An 18598-nucleotide genomic window follows, 5' to 3' on the forward strand; every position below is an offset into this window, starting at 1 on the left:
ATATTTTTCTTTTAGAATTGTAGAATAAGCAACTGGTTTAGATAGATATAAGTTTCCGTTATGAAGAAGTACAGCTTTCGAACTATTTCTACTTAAGTCTATGGAAATTCGTGAGTTATTATGATTAAATGGTATATCAAATTAATAAACGAAACCTAGCATATCATGAGAAAAAACAAGATTATCTTTTTTTTCGAAAAATCCAACGCATTAAACTTCACCAAGTTTATACCAACTAAATTTGGTATCTGGGAATAATATATTCCTTCCATATAGTCGTGATTCCAAAGGTTTAGCCGTTTTTCATTGAACTTTTGGACTCAAGTAAGCTGGAAAAATGACTCAACGCCAGGCACTTGCAAGGCCAGCAAGCTTGATGCCGCTTTTAAGCAGTTTTAGCAAGTTAATTTGCGCATCCTTACCTTACTTCGCTTGACTTAGATATCGTCTATTTAAAAGATAATTCTTTTTGTTCGTAGAAAAATCCCTATTATTTGAATCGTGGTAAACTCATTATCTTGATAAACTTAGATAGACAGACGTCTCAACACAGATCACTCCCTCTGGAGCTGACACCACAAATCCTACAGCGCCAACCTTGCGTAATATAGATCTCCTCTACTTCAGTGGTGATCGAGCAAGTAGAAAGAATTTTAAAGACATCTTTCATACATAACAACATAATAAAGCTGAGATTCCGTTAAACTTTAAGCATCATAACTTCCGTTTACAAGTCATTGGGGAAGCTGCTAAGCTCATTAACAATTCGTTTCTAATGGCAAATAACTATTTTCAGATTTAGAAAACTCTGTGTAAATACTACGACAACAAACGTCGCCTAGTAATTGACTACGTAAATTTGATCTTTAATGCCAGTTCTATGAAAAACAGTTCCGTAAACGAATTTGAAGGTCTGATAAGCAATTCATCAAACCACTTACTGCATTAGAAGCGCTGAATAGACAAAAGCATGTCTTGGGCGTTTTTTTAGTTTCTATTATTTAGTACTACCAATGATTAACAGAAGCAATTAGGAGCTACCACTAAGCCACTCTTCCTGGCCTAATTGAAGGAATTCTTATATTCCTAACTGATGACTCAAGTGTCTTATATCCCTAGACCTTGATCGATCACAACTACTCAAAATCATAAGAAAGGGAAGTAGTCTGTCCACTACGGTGACTTATTAAACCAATGCTTTTGAGTCTGAAGCTCCATGCCCCAGTTGCAATTCTGATCACAGTTTTTGTACTTTTAAAATGTTCAAGTCAAAAATTTCCCAAGAAGAAAAGAATATTTAGCTTTTAGCTAACCTCTGCCTAAACTGTTAAAGTTTCCATGCCACTAAAATCTGTAAAATTATCAGAACTTGCAGTGTATGCGACCAGAAAAATAATACACTGATGCAGCACGAGAAAAAGGGTCAGCTCTTTGATGCTGTTAATCCTACCGTTGAAAAGAAAGAATTGACTTCTCAAGTTGTCTTAATAACTTTGTTTTTGGAATCAATCAAGTCAGTACTTTTAGCAACTGCTTAAGTACAAACAGTAGCTTCGTCAGGACAGTAAATTTTTATTAGGCCATTTGTACATCGGTGATCTCAAGTGTCGTTAGTTTGTTAAGGCACTTGCTTAGGTCTTGAATTTTATGTAACTAAGAAATCAGTAAGCTTCCAAATAAAGCCTTACTTCTACACTGACTTTGAGCATGAGATCAATGCTTTTTTGGTTGACAAATTGCCTTCTTATTTATTGCAATTCTCTTATTTAGCTCTGAACTACAAACATTTTAAAGATTGACAGCTTGATGATACTGAATTTTTACATGATGATCCAATGAAATTATTGCTCATTACTTACAGATATGCCTGACTCATCAAAGGCTCTATAAAAAAAGGTAACTGAACTGACCCTATTACCTTCAAATCTGCATTAGGCTAGCTTCTGTCCAGCTTTTTATACGACAAGTCATATGCTAAAATAAGTCATCTAACCATTTTTCACATATGTGATAAAGAATCAAGTGTATTTGATTTATTGCAAAAAATTTGGCAAGCTGAAGGATTGCCACCAAAGCCTACTCCACTCACGGTGGATTAGGTAAGGTGTAAAAAATTTTTTTAAAAGACTTATACTTGAGACCTACCAGAGCAATTAACAGTCAAACTTCTAATTAAAAATATTTTACATGACTTCTAAGCTGAATCGTTTAAGAAGGCCAAAACTATGACCTCCAAAATGAAGTCGAGCCCTTAATCCCATAATCAGCTTTGTAAGTCGTACATTATGTAGCCAATTCATGTAAAAATAGAAAAACCTCAAACACATACTCCCAATGAATACCTATGGAACCTTAGAAAGGTGTCTCTCCTACCACAAAGTGTGGAATCGAGTACAACGACTTAATAACGGGCAGTTTTTAATGGTTCTGTCGCTATTAGTGGTGGCTTATCTTTAAATTCTCGTCTTCATATTAGAAAGAACCTGTTGCCAAGAAGTAACTTATTCGATCTTATTAAAGAATGGCGTAGGTACAAGACCGTATTTTGCACTTGACGTTAAAAGAATGCTCAGACATATTTTTTTACATCAGTCTAATAAAACTTTTTAAGCCATACTCTTGTGAAAAAGTCTTAACAAAGTTCTAAGAAATGTGCATCTTTCTTGGCACAAAGAACTCGCATTCTTACACCATGGAGAGCTGCTTTTGGGTGCTCTTATACTTGAGGAAAGAGTTTACATGGCTAACCTCTTTTCCATCATTCGTTCTATATTAGAAGCACGAAATTAGATGGACTAATTAAAGAAAATCACAAGCTTAAGTTGTCTTCCGTTTGAAAAATCGTGTAGTAATTCAGCCCCAGTCCTTGAAAACGTAACGTCCAAACTTCACTCTACTACACTCTTGTACAAATATACTCACGAATCCTGACGAATTAGTTTAGAATATAGATATACACATCGTTTTGATAGCAGTTACTTTATTCCGTTGCAAGTAATGCTTTACTTGCTGGTTATTGTACAACAAGAATTGACATTATGTTTTAAATATTGTTAATGAACTACATGAACTTTAAAATGTTTATTTTTTAAGTTGAAACTGAATCATAATTGGCTCAACAATTAATAACCACAAAGTACAACACAAAATGTCATTTTTTTAGTTGCACTGCTCAGCATTGCACTCATAATAACATTAATGAATTCATAAAAATACACTATACTTTCTTAAAATAAGCATTATAAAAATCATGTAGTATATTAACAATACGTTAAACATAATGTTGATTCTTCTTGTGCAATAACCAGCAAGTAAAGCATTACTTGCAACGGAATAAAGTAACTGCTATCAAAACGATGTGTATATCTATATTCTGAACTAATTTATCAGGATTCGTGAGTATATTTGTACAAGAGTGTAATAGAGTGAAGTTTGGACGTTACGTTTTCAAGGGCTTGGGCTGAATTACCACACGATTTTTAACGGAAAACAACCTAAGCTTGTGATTTTCGTAAATTTGTCTATCTGATTTTGTGTATCTTATATAAAACGAATGCTGGAAAAGAAGTTAGCCATGTAAACTCTTTCCTCAAGAATTAGAGCACCCAAAAACAGCTCTCCATGGTATAAGAATGCAAGTTCTCTGTGCCAAGAAAGATGCACATTTCTTAGAACTTTGTTAAGATTTTTGCACAAGAGTATAGCTTAAAAAGTATTATTAGACTAATGTAAAAAATATGTTTGAGCATTTTTTTAACATCAAGCGCAAAATGTGGGCTTGTACCTACGCCATTTTTTAATAAGATCAAATAAATTACTTCTAGGCAAGATGTTCTTTCTAATATGAAGACGAGAATTTAAAGATAAGCCACCACTAATTGCGACAGAACCATTGAAAACCACCCGTTATTAAGTCGTTGTACTCGACTCCACACTTTGTGGTAAGAGAGACACCACTGTAAGGTTCCATAGGTATTTATTGGGAGTATGTGTTTGAGGTTTTTCTATTTTTACATGAATTGGCTACATAATGTACGACTTACAAAGCTGATTATGGGATTTAGGGCTCGACTTCACTTTGGAGAACATAGTTTTGGCCTTTTTAAATGCTTCAGCTTAGAAGTCATGTAAAATATTTTTAAATAGAAGTTTGACCGTAAATTTTTCTCGTGGGTCTAAAGTACAAGTCCATTTAAGAAATTTTTCACACCCCACCTAATTCACCGTAAGTGAAAAATCTCTCACACTCCACCTGATCCACCTTTTTTTAACGTTTCATAGAATTATACTGTTGAAGAAAGTCAACCTGTCTGATTTTTTGTAAGGTAAGAGTCCCGTAGTTAAAGGTGAACTTAAATAAGTACAACTTTTAACAGTCTATAATCTTTACTCTGTGTTATATGAGGTCATTTGTATTTCTTATTTCATGCTGCACTAAAAATTAGTTTCTTTGCTTTCTTAAATACTTAGTATGCCTAATTTAACTGATTAACTTCTTTTTACGATATATTTATAAGGTTAGGAAGTGTTTTGGGAGCTTTGTAACACATGCTTACGATTTTGAGACCTGACCTTAACTCACGCACATTTGGGAAGTTGATGTCTTAAATTTTATATAAATGAAGAGGTACATTGCAATTCAAAGCCACTCTACGCACAGTTTGTTAAAATGGCTACAAAAATAATCAGCAAGATCAGCCATAAGATTCTTAAAAAGTGTGATATTTAGTTTTGACTCTTCTAATACAAGCCCAAAAACACTGACAAACTGTGGTAGTGTAAACGCCAGCCATGCCGTATCCTTATAACATGCAAAACAGCTAAAACTTCTAAAGGAGCGTAACGCCGCTGACCATTGCCCTTGAGCTTTCAAATGACTCGAAAATAAAAATTCAAGCTTGAAGGTGCCGTGTTACTAATTAAAAGTCAGAGCTTATGACTATGCCAGATGAAGCATGGTCATATCTTCTTGTTCAGTAACGAGTAAGTCAATACTAAGTTGTAGTACCATCGTTTAACTATTCACAATAGTAACCGCATATGCAACGCCAGAGCCGCAATCTATATTGGCATGAATACTGATCCACAGAAGAGCTATGTAGTTAAGTTTAGGCTGATAACCAGATTGTTGCCATATTAATTGCACAATATTAGATAAGTTGCAGGTCTACATGTTTAAATCTGTGCCAAAGGTAAACATGTGAGATTTGCCTGAGAGTACAGCAGTTGCAAGCTTTTATGTAGCTTGCTTAAGGTCTTCACACCCCTTGTATGCTTGTTTTCTAGTATATATTGACCTAATGTAACAGCTTTTAAAGTACACGTATTTTTAAGAATTCAATCAGTATTGCCATTACTAGTTATGATACTAAAATATGGTTTTAAATGTGTGTGGTAAACATGGGAAATTCACCATAAATGTGATGGTATTGTGATAATTAGGAGTTAGTATTTTTATATTATATTACTACAACTAAGTAATAAAGCAAAAAGTTAATTCTTTACCCACAGACTGGGCTGTAGGTTCGTACTACATGTTGGTTTAATAACTATCTAGGAGATAATCAGAAAGAAGCGAGGATTAAGCAAGAACATTTTTAGTGCTAGCAATGTGAGTGTTTTCACGCAAACTGTTTCAGAAAGGCTTTTGGATACTCCAGACGAATAACACTTATCTGGTATTCATCCTGGCAACTATGCTTTACAAGTAATCATTGCAATCATAAGGTAGTCGTGTTTTTGATAACTCATGAATAATTTCAATTGCAATGAGATGGTATGGTGTCTTATTTCAAAGAAAGATAGGTGCATAATGTATGGATCGGAAGAGAAATTTTAGGGTGCGAGCCCAAAAATCATCTAAACTGAATTTGTATGAATACGAAAGACAAACAAACGAAAAAAGTGATCTTAAACTAGAGTTAGGGTTATTATAAGATTGTATCAATTCTAAAGTAATACAATAAGAATTTTTCTTTCATTAGAACTATAAGAGCTAGTATTATTAAAAGTATTATCATTTTATTGGTGTTATTAGAGCCATAGAGAAAGAACGGGCTAGGACAGTCTCTTTTCACTTTTTCTTGCTTGCTCATTATCTATATTTTCTCTTACTCGGTATAATATTTTTCCTACTTTAGTAGAGCAGCAAATTTTTAGTTTTAATACTACATGAACAGAGTGTTCCACTGTACAGAATACGAATATAACCGCACATCAAACAGATCAAACGAGATTATAACTTTACAACAAAAATCTGTTCAACAGGGTATATCTTTTCAAAACCTAAAGGTAGTAGATTTTTTGGAAGCCACGATGTTAGACTACATGAAAGATTGGTCAAGTTTGGCAACTACAGTCCCAAAGGATCACTGAAAACAAAGTTAGAGATAATTGTGAAAAAAAACGAAGACGAAGAAAAAATAGTTTTCATAAAGAAGCATTACGCCATCTGCTGTTGTAAAATATAAAAGTTTTTTAGTAGTTATTGACACAACTTTACTTAGCAAAGAAATTGAATCTGCAAGCAATATTAAATGAAAGTTGTTAAAGATTTAATAACGCATTCGTTGATTGCTGGATTAAACAAAGATCTAGCAACCTATAAAAAAAACTGTAGCAATTTCTAAATAAAATTAGTAGTTCTAAGATGCTAAGAAATAACTATAATTAATGAATTAAAATTACGTATAACAAATGATTTATAGACTGACTATAAATGTTACAGAACGCAAACTTAACATCATTGACTTGAAAAGAAAGGTAGATAAACATTAGAATGGTAAATTTCAAGTACGATTTGTAACTTGTGGCTTTAGATGTAGAAATAAGTGTGACTTGCAAGAGACATATGCACAAGTGTCCAATTTTTCTCTTACAAGATCGGTTATATACATCATCAATTAGAATGATCTAAGCACTTGTGAGCGGGATGTCTACACATCTTTTAATAACGGAATAATTAAAAATGAAATTAATACGAATGTTTCTGAATGATTCCTTGACAAAGATAACTTGAAGATGGACAAAGTTTGCGATCTACAAAAGACTCTATATGAACTCAGAATCAGCCCATGCAGCCATCAGTCGATGTAACGAGCGGTTAAGTAAAACTGCGTCAAAATTGGGACTGCAGTTGCATACCAATGAGCCTTGTTTTTTCACTTTAAGGAAAAAAGAGCTTACGATTTTAATTTTGGATGTTGATGACTTAATAATTGCTAGCAATTGTGTAAAAAGATTGAAGGAAGTCAAGATTTGTCTGCAGTCTACGTTTCAGGTGATAAATTTTAGCAAATTTTGTATACTTCCAAGTATCTAAATGAAAACATACAAAAAAAATATTGAAGTCACATACCCTGACTGTTTAAATCGATAAAGCGCTTAGAAAGTTTGGATTTCAAGATTACATCATGCGAAAGATATCATATACACGCAAACTTTTTTAAAAAATGACGTTTTTTAACCAAGACATATGTGAAATTTTAACTTACATTTACGAGAACCTAATTTTTTAAAGCTTCCTCGATTACAAAGCAATACGTGGGCTTATGTCAGTTCAGCTTGTACACTTGTTTTCATTCATTTAGCTAATTTCTGCTTTGTATGAAACTAAGCTTAGCTTGAATTAAAGTACTTGACCAAATAATGTGCAATATAAAGACAAACAATAATTGTTTTGACGGTTCAATATAGAATATCTATCATTAGGTATTACATTACACAGTTAAATCTAGTACTTACTTATTTTTATTAAAAAAAGTAGTGATATACTTCAACATTGCTTAAAATGAAAAATAATGTTTGATTGACAAAAAATATGCAGTCACATTTATAAAACAATATAAACGGTATATACTGTATGCAAAAAAAAAGTTATAAATGTAATCATGATTACTTAAAATTTTTTTTTGTTCTTAATAGTCAAATAACTTTTTTATGCTACAATACTATAAAACTCTAATGCTTGTAGGTAAACTAGGAATTCTATACGACCAATAGGTATAGAAGCAAATGTTAGTACATTTTAATCATTGTATCGAGAGGTGCATATGTATGGATGGCAGCACTTTTTATACAAGCACTTTATATCCTCTGTACATGCCCTTTTTCTCAATATCCAATATACTGAAAACTCACAATACTAAATCACATAATTTCTTTTTTAAGAAATTCTTTAAAGAAATAAATAAGAATGAAAAAAATATCCTTCCCGGGTGCAGACTGAACACACAACCTCCAGTTTACTAGACAGTTGCTCTACAACTTAAGCTACCGAGGAGCCGTATATTTATTCGCAACGTGAGCTTAGATAATTTGCTCATTCTTAATTTTGAGAGCTGTATTTCACCTAAGCTCGATAACGTAGGTATACGACTCCAATGCTTGTCAGTAAACTAGAAATTAAATACGACCAATAGGTATACAAGCGAATGTTGATACATCTTAATCATTGTATTAAGAGGTGCATGCGTATAGATGGTGGCACTATATCATTATATTGTTATAATAAAATATTAAAAAGCATTATTGTGGATACATACTAAAATGCTTCTTCACAATAAAATAAAAATAAAGTTAAAAAACTTACTTCAATGTATCCATTAAAATGAAAAAAGAAGCTGGATTCTATAGAAATATTTAGTTTAGAGTAGATGTCATTCATCTCTATCATAGCTTTACAATTGAAGAATTCTAAGAAAATTGTAGGTGTTTTTAGTTTACAAATTAACTGGTATGTTGGCGAAATATTTTCCTCCATGAGTGGATATGTTAGTTGTACATCTAGTCCTGTCTGAATGAGAAAATTAGTTTTTAGATGAAACAATTTTCAGGACCACGCTTTATATAGCTATGTGGATCGAAAACAAGCACAGTTATAGTTTTTATAACAGTTAAACAATAAACCTATTATTGGATATCATTCATAGCATTAAATAATGTTCATACCATGACCCATGTTGAGATATTCTTTATATAAAGAAAAAGGTTGAATCCAGTTATTTCCATGTTAGTGCTAAAAGAACATCTTGAAACTATTTCAGATGTATTTAAAAACCACGTCTCCACGTCCAAGTAGTTACAAATGTGCAATAAATCTTCGAACATAAGATTATCTTCTAGAATAAGAACACCTGATGGTATTCTTAATGTTACTAAAAACTTATTATTGATGCCATCTCCATCAAAATCCAACGATCCGCTTATTGTTTCCATTACCACTATATTTATCTAGAATATACATTTGTTTATTATATTTTATAACTCATAAATGTGTTAATGCGCTTATAAAAAAAAGTTGTACAAATATTTAAATGTTCATTCATCCCTTCAAAATTGACTTAAAAAAAAATTAATGCCTTAGTTAAGCTAAAATTTATTTTTAATATAAGGTTATGCAAATCACAATTACTCATTAAAATTATAAATTAAGTGATAATTACAACTACAATTAAGTGCTAACAAAGGAAATTATTTGCTTAATAGCTAGGAATCAAACTCATTTGCTATGTAAAATAAACCTCCTAACAGATTATCATAAACATAATAATGAAAAAAAAAATTTTCTTAAAAATGGAAATCATGACGATAACAATAATCATAATGACCGTGACAAAAGTTGGTTATAATACAAATAAAAACGAAGACCAAAAATAATGGTTAAAAAAGAAAAATAAAGTAATAATAATATTGATAATAATTGGGTATAAAATAATAATTACTTGAATTATAATAATAATAATCAGAACAATCATGCAAATAATATTTATTAAAGAGAATATTAACTAAGACAGTCGCAAAAATATTAATAACTAAAAGATGAAGAAATTAAAACTTATGATTCTCATAGTTATTGCAATAATGTAAATAATAATAGTAAAGCTTATTAAATCAATAGTCGTTAGTTTAACAAGGTCAATACTAAAAGTATACACAGTGATAAAAAAATTAGATATGATTGCGTAAAGATTACGAAAAGACAAAAATTATGATAAAGGTATAAGCGATAGTGCAGAAATCGTAGTTATAATAAGAATATTGATCACTGTAGGAGAAATAAATAAACTAAAAAAAGTCGTAAGAAATTTTGAAACAATAATTCGTGGTATGACAATAATTTTTAAAAAATTAATAATCCTGATAAAAATTGTGTTAAAAAATGAAATAACAACAAAAACAATAATAACAACAATAATTATAACTTATCGAAAATGACTATAATCAAAAATGTCGTAAAAATCATTACAAAAATAACTATAGAAATAAAAAAAAAAGAAGATTTTTATAAAAGAAAAAATATTAATAATAATAATCATAATAATAATTAAAACATTAACAAGAAATATACGAATACAAGTAGTTATGATAGTAAAAATAAAAATTATAAGGATAGAAAAATGTAAGCAAAAATAATATTTATAATAATAAAAACAATAAATTAAATATGAATCATTCTGCTAATAACGCTGAAAACAAAGCTTGTAATAACAATAACAACTATAATAATGATTTTTTTTCAACAGTGACAACAATGTTCTAATGGTAAATAAAGTAAAAATTATAAAAACAGTTAATAATAAATAAAAGGACCATTGAATAGTGTTAATGATGATAAGCAGTTAAATATTAAATGAAACACCAGTTATAAAGATAGTGATACATTACAATAATTATTATGATTATGGAAAAAAATCAGTATGAAAACTGTAAAAACAGTGATATGTATGACATTTATTATGATGATCAATGTGATTTATTATGATGATCAATGTCACTATAGTAATAATGATGATAATAAGTATTATAATGATATTTACAATATTAATAGTAATAAGAATAGTGATAATGATAATGATAGTAAAAATTATCATGATAATCATGACGTTATTAAAAATAAGAATATGTAAAATAAAAATATAGTTAATAAAAACAAACAAAGTAATGATAATACTATTAATAGCAACAAGAGTTGTAATATTAACGATGATAATAATTGTAACAATAATAACATCAATAATAAGGAAAAAAGATGATAAAAACGATAGTAATAATAATGATTATGTTGACAATGATTATAATAGAAATAATCATAATTATCATACTAATATTTGTGATGATAATGGTTGTGATCAGAAAAAAAATAACAATAATGATGAAAATTATAAGTGTCATTACAACTGTGCTAATAATACTAATAAAATTTTTTATGTAAGTTATAACCATGTTAATATTGTAAAATATTGTTAATCATAAAGATAATATTCATAATGTTTTTAATCGTGATTATCAATGAAATAATAAAAATAATGTCAAAAATAATGACAATGATAATAAGAATTATCCTAAAGTTAAAAGTTTTTAAAATACTTGCTCTCTTATCAAAAGATAAGTTTATAATGCTTATACTTTAAAAATAGATCGTAACTGTGTTCATGTGAAGACGAGAATTATTATTCTAAAATAACTATAAATCGTCATCTATCTAATAATAAAATTAGTTCTAGGACTAACAAATAAAGTGAAATAATCAGTAATGATCTAAATAACACTTATAATTATAATAATTATTTAAAAGAGGTTTTAATAACGATAATATTGGTAAGTAGGAAAATACTGACAATAATGATGATGGTCAGGATCAAAACAAAAAAAATACTAGATCATAATAATGGCGATAATAACAACTGTAATGATGTTAGTCTAAATAAAGATACTACTGCCAAGAATAATAATATAGGTAAGGCAGTAACAGAAACGAGAATAATCATACTTATAATAATATTAATAATTATAGTACATGTGATTAGAATTGTTAGAATAAAAATAATAATTACAATAATGATAAAAACAATGCTAACAATGACAGTAATACTATAAACCATTGAATAGGATATAAGTAAAAATCATGATTGTGATAATAAATGTACTTTTAGTGCTAACAAAAATGACTTGCATTATGCAAAAATGATATTATCATAGATAGTAATAAAGATTTTTATAACTGTAAGTAAAGTTATGACAATGATAATTTTCGTATTATTAATGACAATATAAATAATGATAACAATGATAGAAACAATATTCATGAAGCTATGAAAAAGATACTACAAAATGCTAAAAATAATTAACATATTGGCAATAATGATGACGATGATTACAATAGTAACGATGACGATAATAATGATAGTTATATAAATATTTATGTAACCGTAAGAACGAAAATGTTTATAGGAGTTCTAAACATAAAAATAATAATCAAATTTAAAATATCAATAACCATTATACTAACAATATTAGTAACAATGACCTCCATACACGTAATAATTGTAATAAGGACCAGCTTAATAGTATTGAAGTTGATGACAACAGTAGAAAGGATAATAATAAGGTTTAAAATAATTAAAATAATCATGTAATTAAAAATAATAACAATAAAAACGATATTAAACATCATTTAAATGATGATAATAATGGCCTTGGTAAAAATAACAACAAAAAAAAACGTTATGGTTTGAATAATCCTGCAAATAAGAATGACTATTAAAGAAATAATAACAACTAATACTATAAATATGATGAAGATGATTATATATTGATAATACTATACTGTTATATAACAAATAATGATAATCAAGAGAATAATATTATTAATTAAAAGTAATTATGGTAATAACCACAGCAATATTTATCATGGTAATGTAAATTGTAAAGTGATCATAACAACGACAGTAATATTTATAATAGAAAAAATTATAATGACACTAATTAAGTATGATGTTCGTAATAATAATGATAACGATGGTTTGAACACGCATAATAACGATGGTAGTAATAATTATCGTGTTGACTAGAACAATGTTAATAAATTTAATAATAATGGTGAGAATAGTAATGATATAAATGCTGATAATGTTAATAGTAATGATAATGATATTACTTCTGAGAAAAATAATAACTATTAAGACATTAATAACGATGAAAACAACAGTGGTTATGACAATTAAAATAGTAAAAATAATTACGTTAATTAAAATTAATATAAACAAATAAAATAAGTAAAGTTAGAAAAACAAGAACAATAGTAACAAATGAGTAATTATATTTATGCTTATTATAACAATAATTACATTGACTATCAGATTATCGTAAATTACGATAATGATAATACCCATTATTTTATTAATAACAATAGTCAACAATAATAATGATAGGAGTGATAATGATGATAATAATGATGACAATTGTAATGAAGACGATAATAATGATAGTAAACATAATAGTAATTGTAATAATAATAATGATAATGAGAACATTAAGGACAACATCAATGACAAAAACGATTATAACAGCAATAATACTGAAAATAATGACGACAAAAATATTCGTAATCAAGGTGATAATGAGAACAAAAATGAGGTGGACAATAAGATGGCATTAATAATTATACTAATAATAGTGAATACAATTAAAATGACAATGTTAATAAACGTAGTTATCATTTTTATTATAATAACTAATTATTAGTATCAGCACTAGCGTAAGTATTATGACTACGCATTTATAATTGTTGAAACATAAAGCTGCACCGTAGATTTCTTTGTTATTACCCTAATGGTCCTAACTCAAATTAATTTCATTATTATAATTAATACTTTTAAAGTTTTCATTACCCCAAACATTATCAAAATTAAAACTTCAACTACAATTGTCACAATCGTATTTAACATTCTTACAGGAATTGTAGTTCTTTATATAATTAATGTTATTATTGAAGTTATGTAAATCATATTATTATTTGTAATTTTTATTTCTGATAATATCAGTTATTAAGGACGTTTACACATCAAGAAAAATGATTAAAGTCAATATAAGTAACATTATTATCGTTATTATAATTGAATCTTTTAATTAATAATTATTATTATCACTATTATAATCTTTATAATGACAAATATAACTATACTTAAGGTTATCATTAACATTATAATCATTAGAACATTTATCATTATTGACACTTACATAATCATCGCTGTCAATATCAGAATTATCCTTATGGGCGTTGTTATAAGAGTAGTAATTGTTATTATACTAATTTTTATCCTAATTTTTATTATTATCACTGTTATCATTGTAAGTTGCTTCATTGCGTTTGTTATTTATACTATAATTGAAGTATACAATAACGATACATTTGATATAAATATTACTATTAGTGCATTATATCAGTAACTATCATATCAATATTTTTAGTTATTAGTAGCAGCAGTCCTTATTTTAATAACTATCATTATTAATATGGTTTTTCTAAATCATTTAATATTTTACTGTTTTATTATGATTATAAACATTATTATCAAACTCATCGGCATCATTATAACGATCATAACCATTATCATCGCATGCATCGTTATCTTTGCCATTGTGATTATTATTATCATTATCATCAGCACGATTATAACTATAAGGATTCAAAAACATCATATTTATCAGTGTCAGAATCACTGACATTATTATTATTAACATAACCATCGTTGTTATCATTATTGCGTTGTTATCAACTCCTTATCCTTAATATGTAAATTGTAGTAATTAAAAACAATATTATTATGATTATTTTATCAATTATTTTATCATTATTGTTTTTAAAATCATCGCTATCGTCACTATCGTCATTATCATCGTTACTCATACTAATATTACTATAACTGATACATATGATTTCCGTTATTCTAAGTATAATAATTATAGTTGTTATTATTATTATTATTTTGTTAATCTCATGTTACACATAATTTTGATCATAATCATCAGAATTATTATTATTATTATGACTGTCAACCATATTATCATTGTTGTTACTTCAATTATTATCACACTTATCAATATCGTCAACAACATCATTGTCATCTCTAGTATTATTGATATCTTTTTTGAGATGACTGACACCATCATCAGTGTTATTTTTAGTACTATTATTATTCTTAGCATAATTATTATTATAATTATTATTATTATTACTATGATAATTATCTTTATTATTAATATAACAGTTACCATTAACATTATTATCATTAGCAACATTACTATCATTACAATTCTTATTATCATTATTATAATTATCGTCATCATTATTAGCATTTTCACTAACAGTATCATAATCGTCATTGTTATTGATGTTGTAATTATCATATTTTTATTATTATAATTACTATAAGGATTATTATCATTGTCATAGTGACTATAACAATTGTTATAATCATAATAATTATTGCAGATGGTGCCAGTCTTTCCAGTTTTTCTATTACTGTCTGGTATGCTCTGCTTCAAGGGTCATAATTTACTTTCTGGCACAGAGTCTGCGAGCACTGCTCTTTGCTGTTCTTAATAGCAGCTCACATCGTCTTTCTTATAAGCTCGTACTTGGCGTACCTTTATCCTGCGTCTGGTCTGTTTCTGGCCCTTTGATAGAGGCGTCTGTGTTTGAGGCATTAACGCCTCAACATAACGATTTTCTCGTTTCACCAGTAACTTTAGCGTTTGCCATTCCATCTTTTTTTTCTAGGTATGAAAGCCTCGCATGCGGTTTTTAGAAGTCACATGGTTTCCTTCGTAAGCTTTTGTACTTTTTCTACTGTGTTTAGGTGTGGTTTATCGCTTCGAATAGCAGCGATGCCATTTTCGACTTTTTTGCTAGTCGTTCTGTATCCAGCTTCTTAACATTCCAATGCCTAGATTTTTGTACGAGGTTCTCTTCTCATCGTTTTGGTCCACGGAAACTATTTTATTTTATTTCGACCACCCACGGGCACAAGCTCTGATTGCCACAGTGCCTCGGAAGCATATACCTGCGGAAAACTTGCCTTCATCCGCCACCTGAAGAGCACGAGCCCCCTAAGGTAAGTGCCTCAGGATGGGGGAGCATTAATATTAACAGCATTAGTATTTTCATTATTACTAATATTATTACAATTATATTTGTTGTTATTATTATTATTAAAATTATTATTATTATGATAATTAATATTATTTTTACTGTTATCAACATTAGCAATCCCATTTCCTGTAACAAAATTATGTTTATCATCATCAACATGGATATCATTTACACGTTTATTATTTTTATAATTATTGCAATTAATATTGTCGACGTTATTGCTTTATTTTCTTCATTGCCACAATCAACATTATTATCATTATCCTAATTATTATTATTATGATCACATATAGTAGTAATATTATGAATATCATTTTTATCATCGTTATTATTATTTGCATTCTTATAACTATCACTATCGTTATAGTTATCAATATTATTATCATTAGTAACATTTATTTTATTATATTTATTACTATCGCGATAATAATCATTTCATACAGTATTATTATCAGTAATATTATCATCATCGTTATCATTATTATTATAATCATCGTCATTATTATCATTATTTTCATTGTCTGCATTGTTATCATCATCATTATCATTATCACTTCTATTATCTTTATCAATGTAATAACTGTTTTAATCAGTGCTATTATACTTTTAACTATTATAAACATAATTACTATCATACTTCTATCACTAGCATTGTGATTATTATCAATGTTAAGCAACGACTTGCATAAATAATTAAATTTTTTTTTAATTCTATTTTATATTATATTTATTTCCTTCATGATTAAATTTCAAAACTTTCAAAAGAGTCTTTCTTAATGAAAGTCGTCACCTAACAAAGCTGACTGTGTACTTCGTGGCTCTCGGAAGTGTCAAGTGACAACCGAAGTGAGCTGACAAGCCTAAACACATGAAGTCAGCAAGTACCAGCCCCGTAGCAAGTAAGACAAAGAAGTTTTAACTAAAACTTTGTGCAAGGTGCATTTCTTTGCTCGGTGTTTTAGTTAGTAGCCTGCGGATACTTATCGAGTGAAGACATTATTTACTAATTTTAAAAAAGCTACCAGACATTTCGTCCTTTTCCGTTTTTTTGTGCAAGCAATATGAAATAGATCGATATAAAATCCAATAGAAAAAAACGTTTGAGTTATTATAAAATAAATAAATGCAAACCCAACGGAAAAAAGGAATTTAAGTTATCTAAATTACTAATTAAACTAGAGTTGCCAGTATTTAAGTTTGAAGAAAAAAAAAGTTAGTTAACATGAAAATTCTATAAAACTTTTTTTTTTTTTTACTTCAAACAAAAAAAATATTTACGGTGTTTGTTGAACGTGCCGTTCTGCTCCCAATTGTTTCCATGATTTCTTGAGGTTTTGTGCATAAGCACACGATCAGTAAGAGCTAATTTAGGAGTGAGAATAAAAACTCCAAAGTCAGGTGTTAGTTTGAGCAACGTTTCGTTGGTCTTAACGCCAACCTCATCAGGCTCAGTCTATATCGATATATTACAGACGAGTCTGTAACGATCGTCTTAACGATATAGACTGAGCCTGATGAGGTTGGCGTTAAGACCAACGAAACGTTGCTCAAACTAACACCTGACTTTGGAGTTTTTATTCTCACTCCTAAATTAGCTCTTACTGATCGTGTGCTTATGCACAAAACCTCAAGAAATCAAAAAAAATATTTGAACTATCGGCCGTCCTGCAGCCAATGGAGGAACGTGAGACTGTAGTCCACAATCTTTGGTTTTAAACTGAAGGCCAAATTAAATGATATTAATAATCATTTAACAAAAACTGATAGCAGAGCGTGGTTTATGGTCTCAAGCTATTTGCTTGTTAACTACTTGTTCTTTTAGTGCTATTTTTTAAGAAACAATAAACACAATTAAAAAAAAGCATGTTCATGAGTCCCGCGTAATACCCTGTATAGTGCAGTGTGCGTGGACGCGTATATGCTGTGCCTTTGCGAGAGGCATAGTATATGCAATTCTTTGCTATATTTCAAGAAGATGTTAGTAAATAAAAAATAAAAATATAATACATTTATAAATTAACGATAAAATTATTAGGAAAAGTTTACTGTTGTAAAAAAAATTGAAAAACAAAATAAAATTCTGTTTTAAATGACAGTAGAAAAATAAAAAGATAGTGATCTTTTATACTTTACACTTACGAGACAGAACAAATACACTCTTCCTATCCTGAATCTGCTAACCAGAGTGGTAAACCCCTTTAATTCTGCTTGAGTAGCAGACATTCTACACCCAAGATCTGCTAATAAGAGTGGTTTATCCTCATTCGTCCTGCTGAAATATTAGACACTCTGTACCTTAGATCTGCTACTTGAAGCGATCTATTAAAATAACAAATACATATACACAAACATATTTTCACTTAATATTGTTCGTTGTGAAAGAAGAATTCTTAGAAATGAAGTGATGATTTAATATAATTAAATGTTCTCACTAAGATACACACAATTGTTCATTAAATTATGTTTTATGAATCTCCCGATACATAATTTTGCGAGTAATAAGAAAAGCTAGAGAAGAGGTAATTAATTGTTTGTGCAGGAGCTTATGAGAGAAAAAAGTGTCCAAGAAAAAGATTGGCGTTAATTAATGATCAAATACGAATTTACTTTAATTTGCACGAATTAAATACTTTATTATTAGAAAGTAAAATTAATGATTTCAAA

The 18598-nt window shown here is 28.8% G+C and overlaps 1 protein-coding gene across 1 annotated transcript in view; it reads right to left on the reverse strand.

The window, feature by feature from the left end:
- The window catches only part of Apoltp (Apolipoprotein lipid transfer particle), a 2496658-nt gene that overhangs the window by 1206701 nt on the left and 1271359 nt on the right, over positions 1-18598 (reverse strand). The window contains exon 17 of the mRNA XM_089596186.1: positions 9062-9231. Within this exon, the coding sequence (XP_089452312.1) occupies positions 9062-9231 (170 nt within the window). The remainder of the gene's footprint in view (positions 1-9061; positions 9232-18598) is intronic.

The sequence above is a fragment of the Copidosoma floridanum genome, unplaced genomic scaffold, assembly GCF_036245765.1.
Source record: "Copidosoma floridanum isolate Cflo_tuat_1 unplaced genomic scaffold, Cflo_Japanese_pri ptg000004l, whole genome shotgun sequence".
Lineage (NCBI taxonomy): Eukaryota > Metazoa > Arthropoda > Insecta > Hymenoptera > Encyrtidae > Copidosoma > Copidosoma floridanum.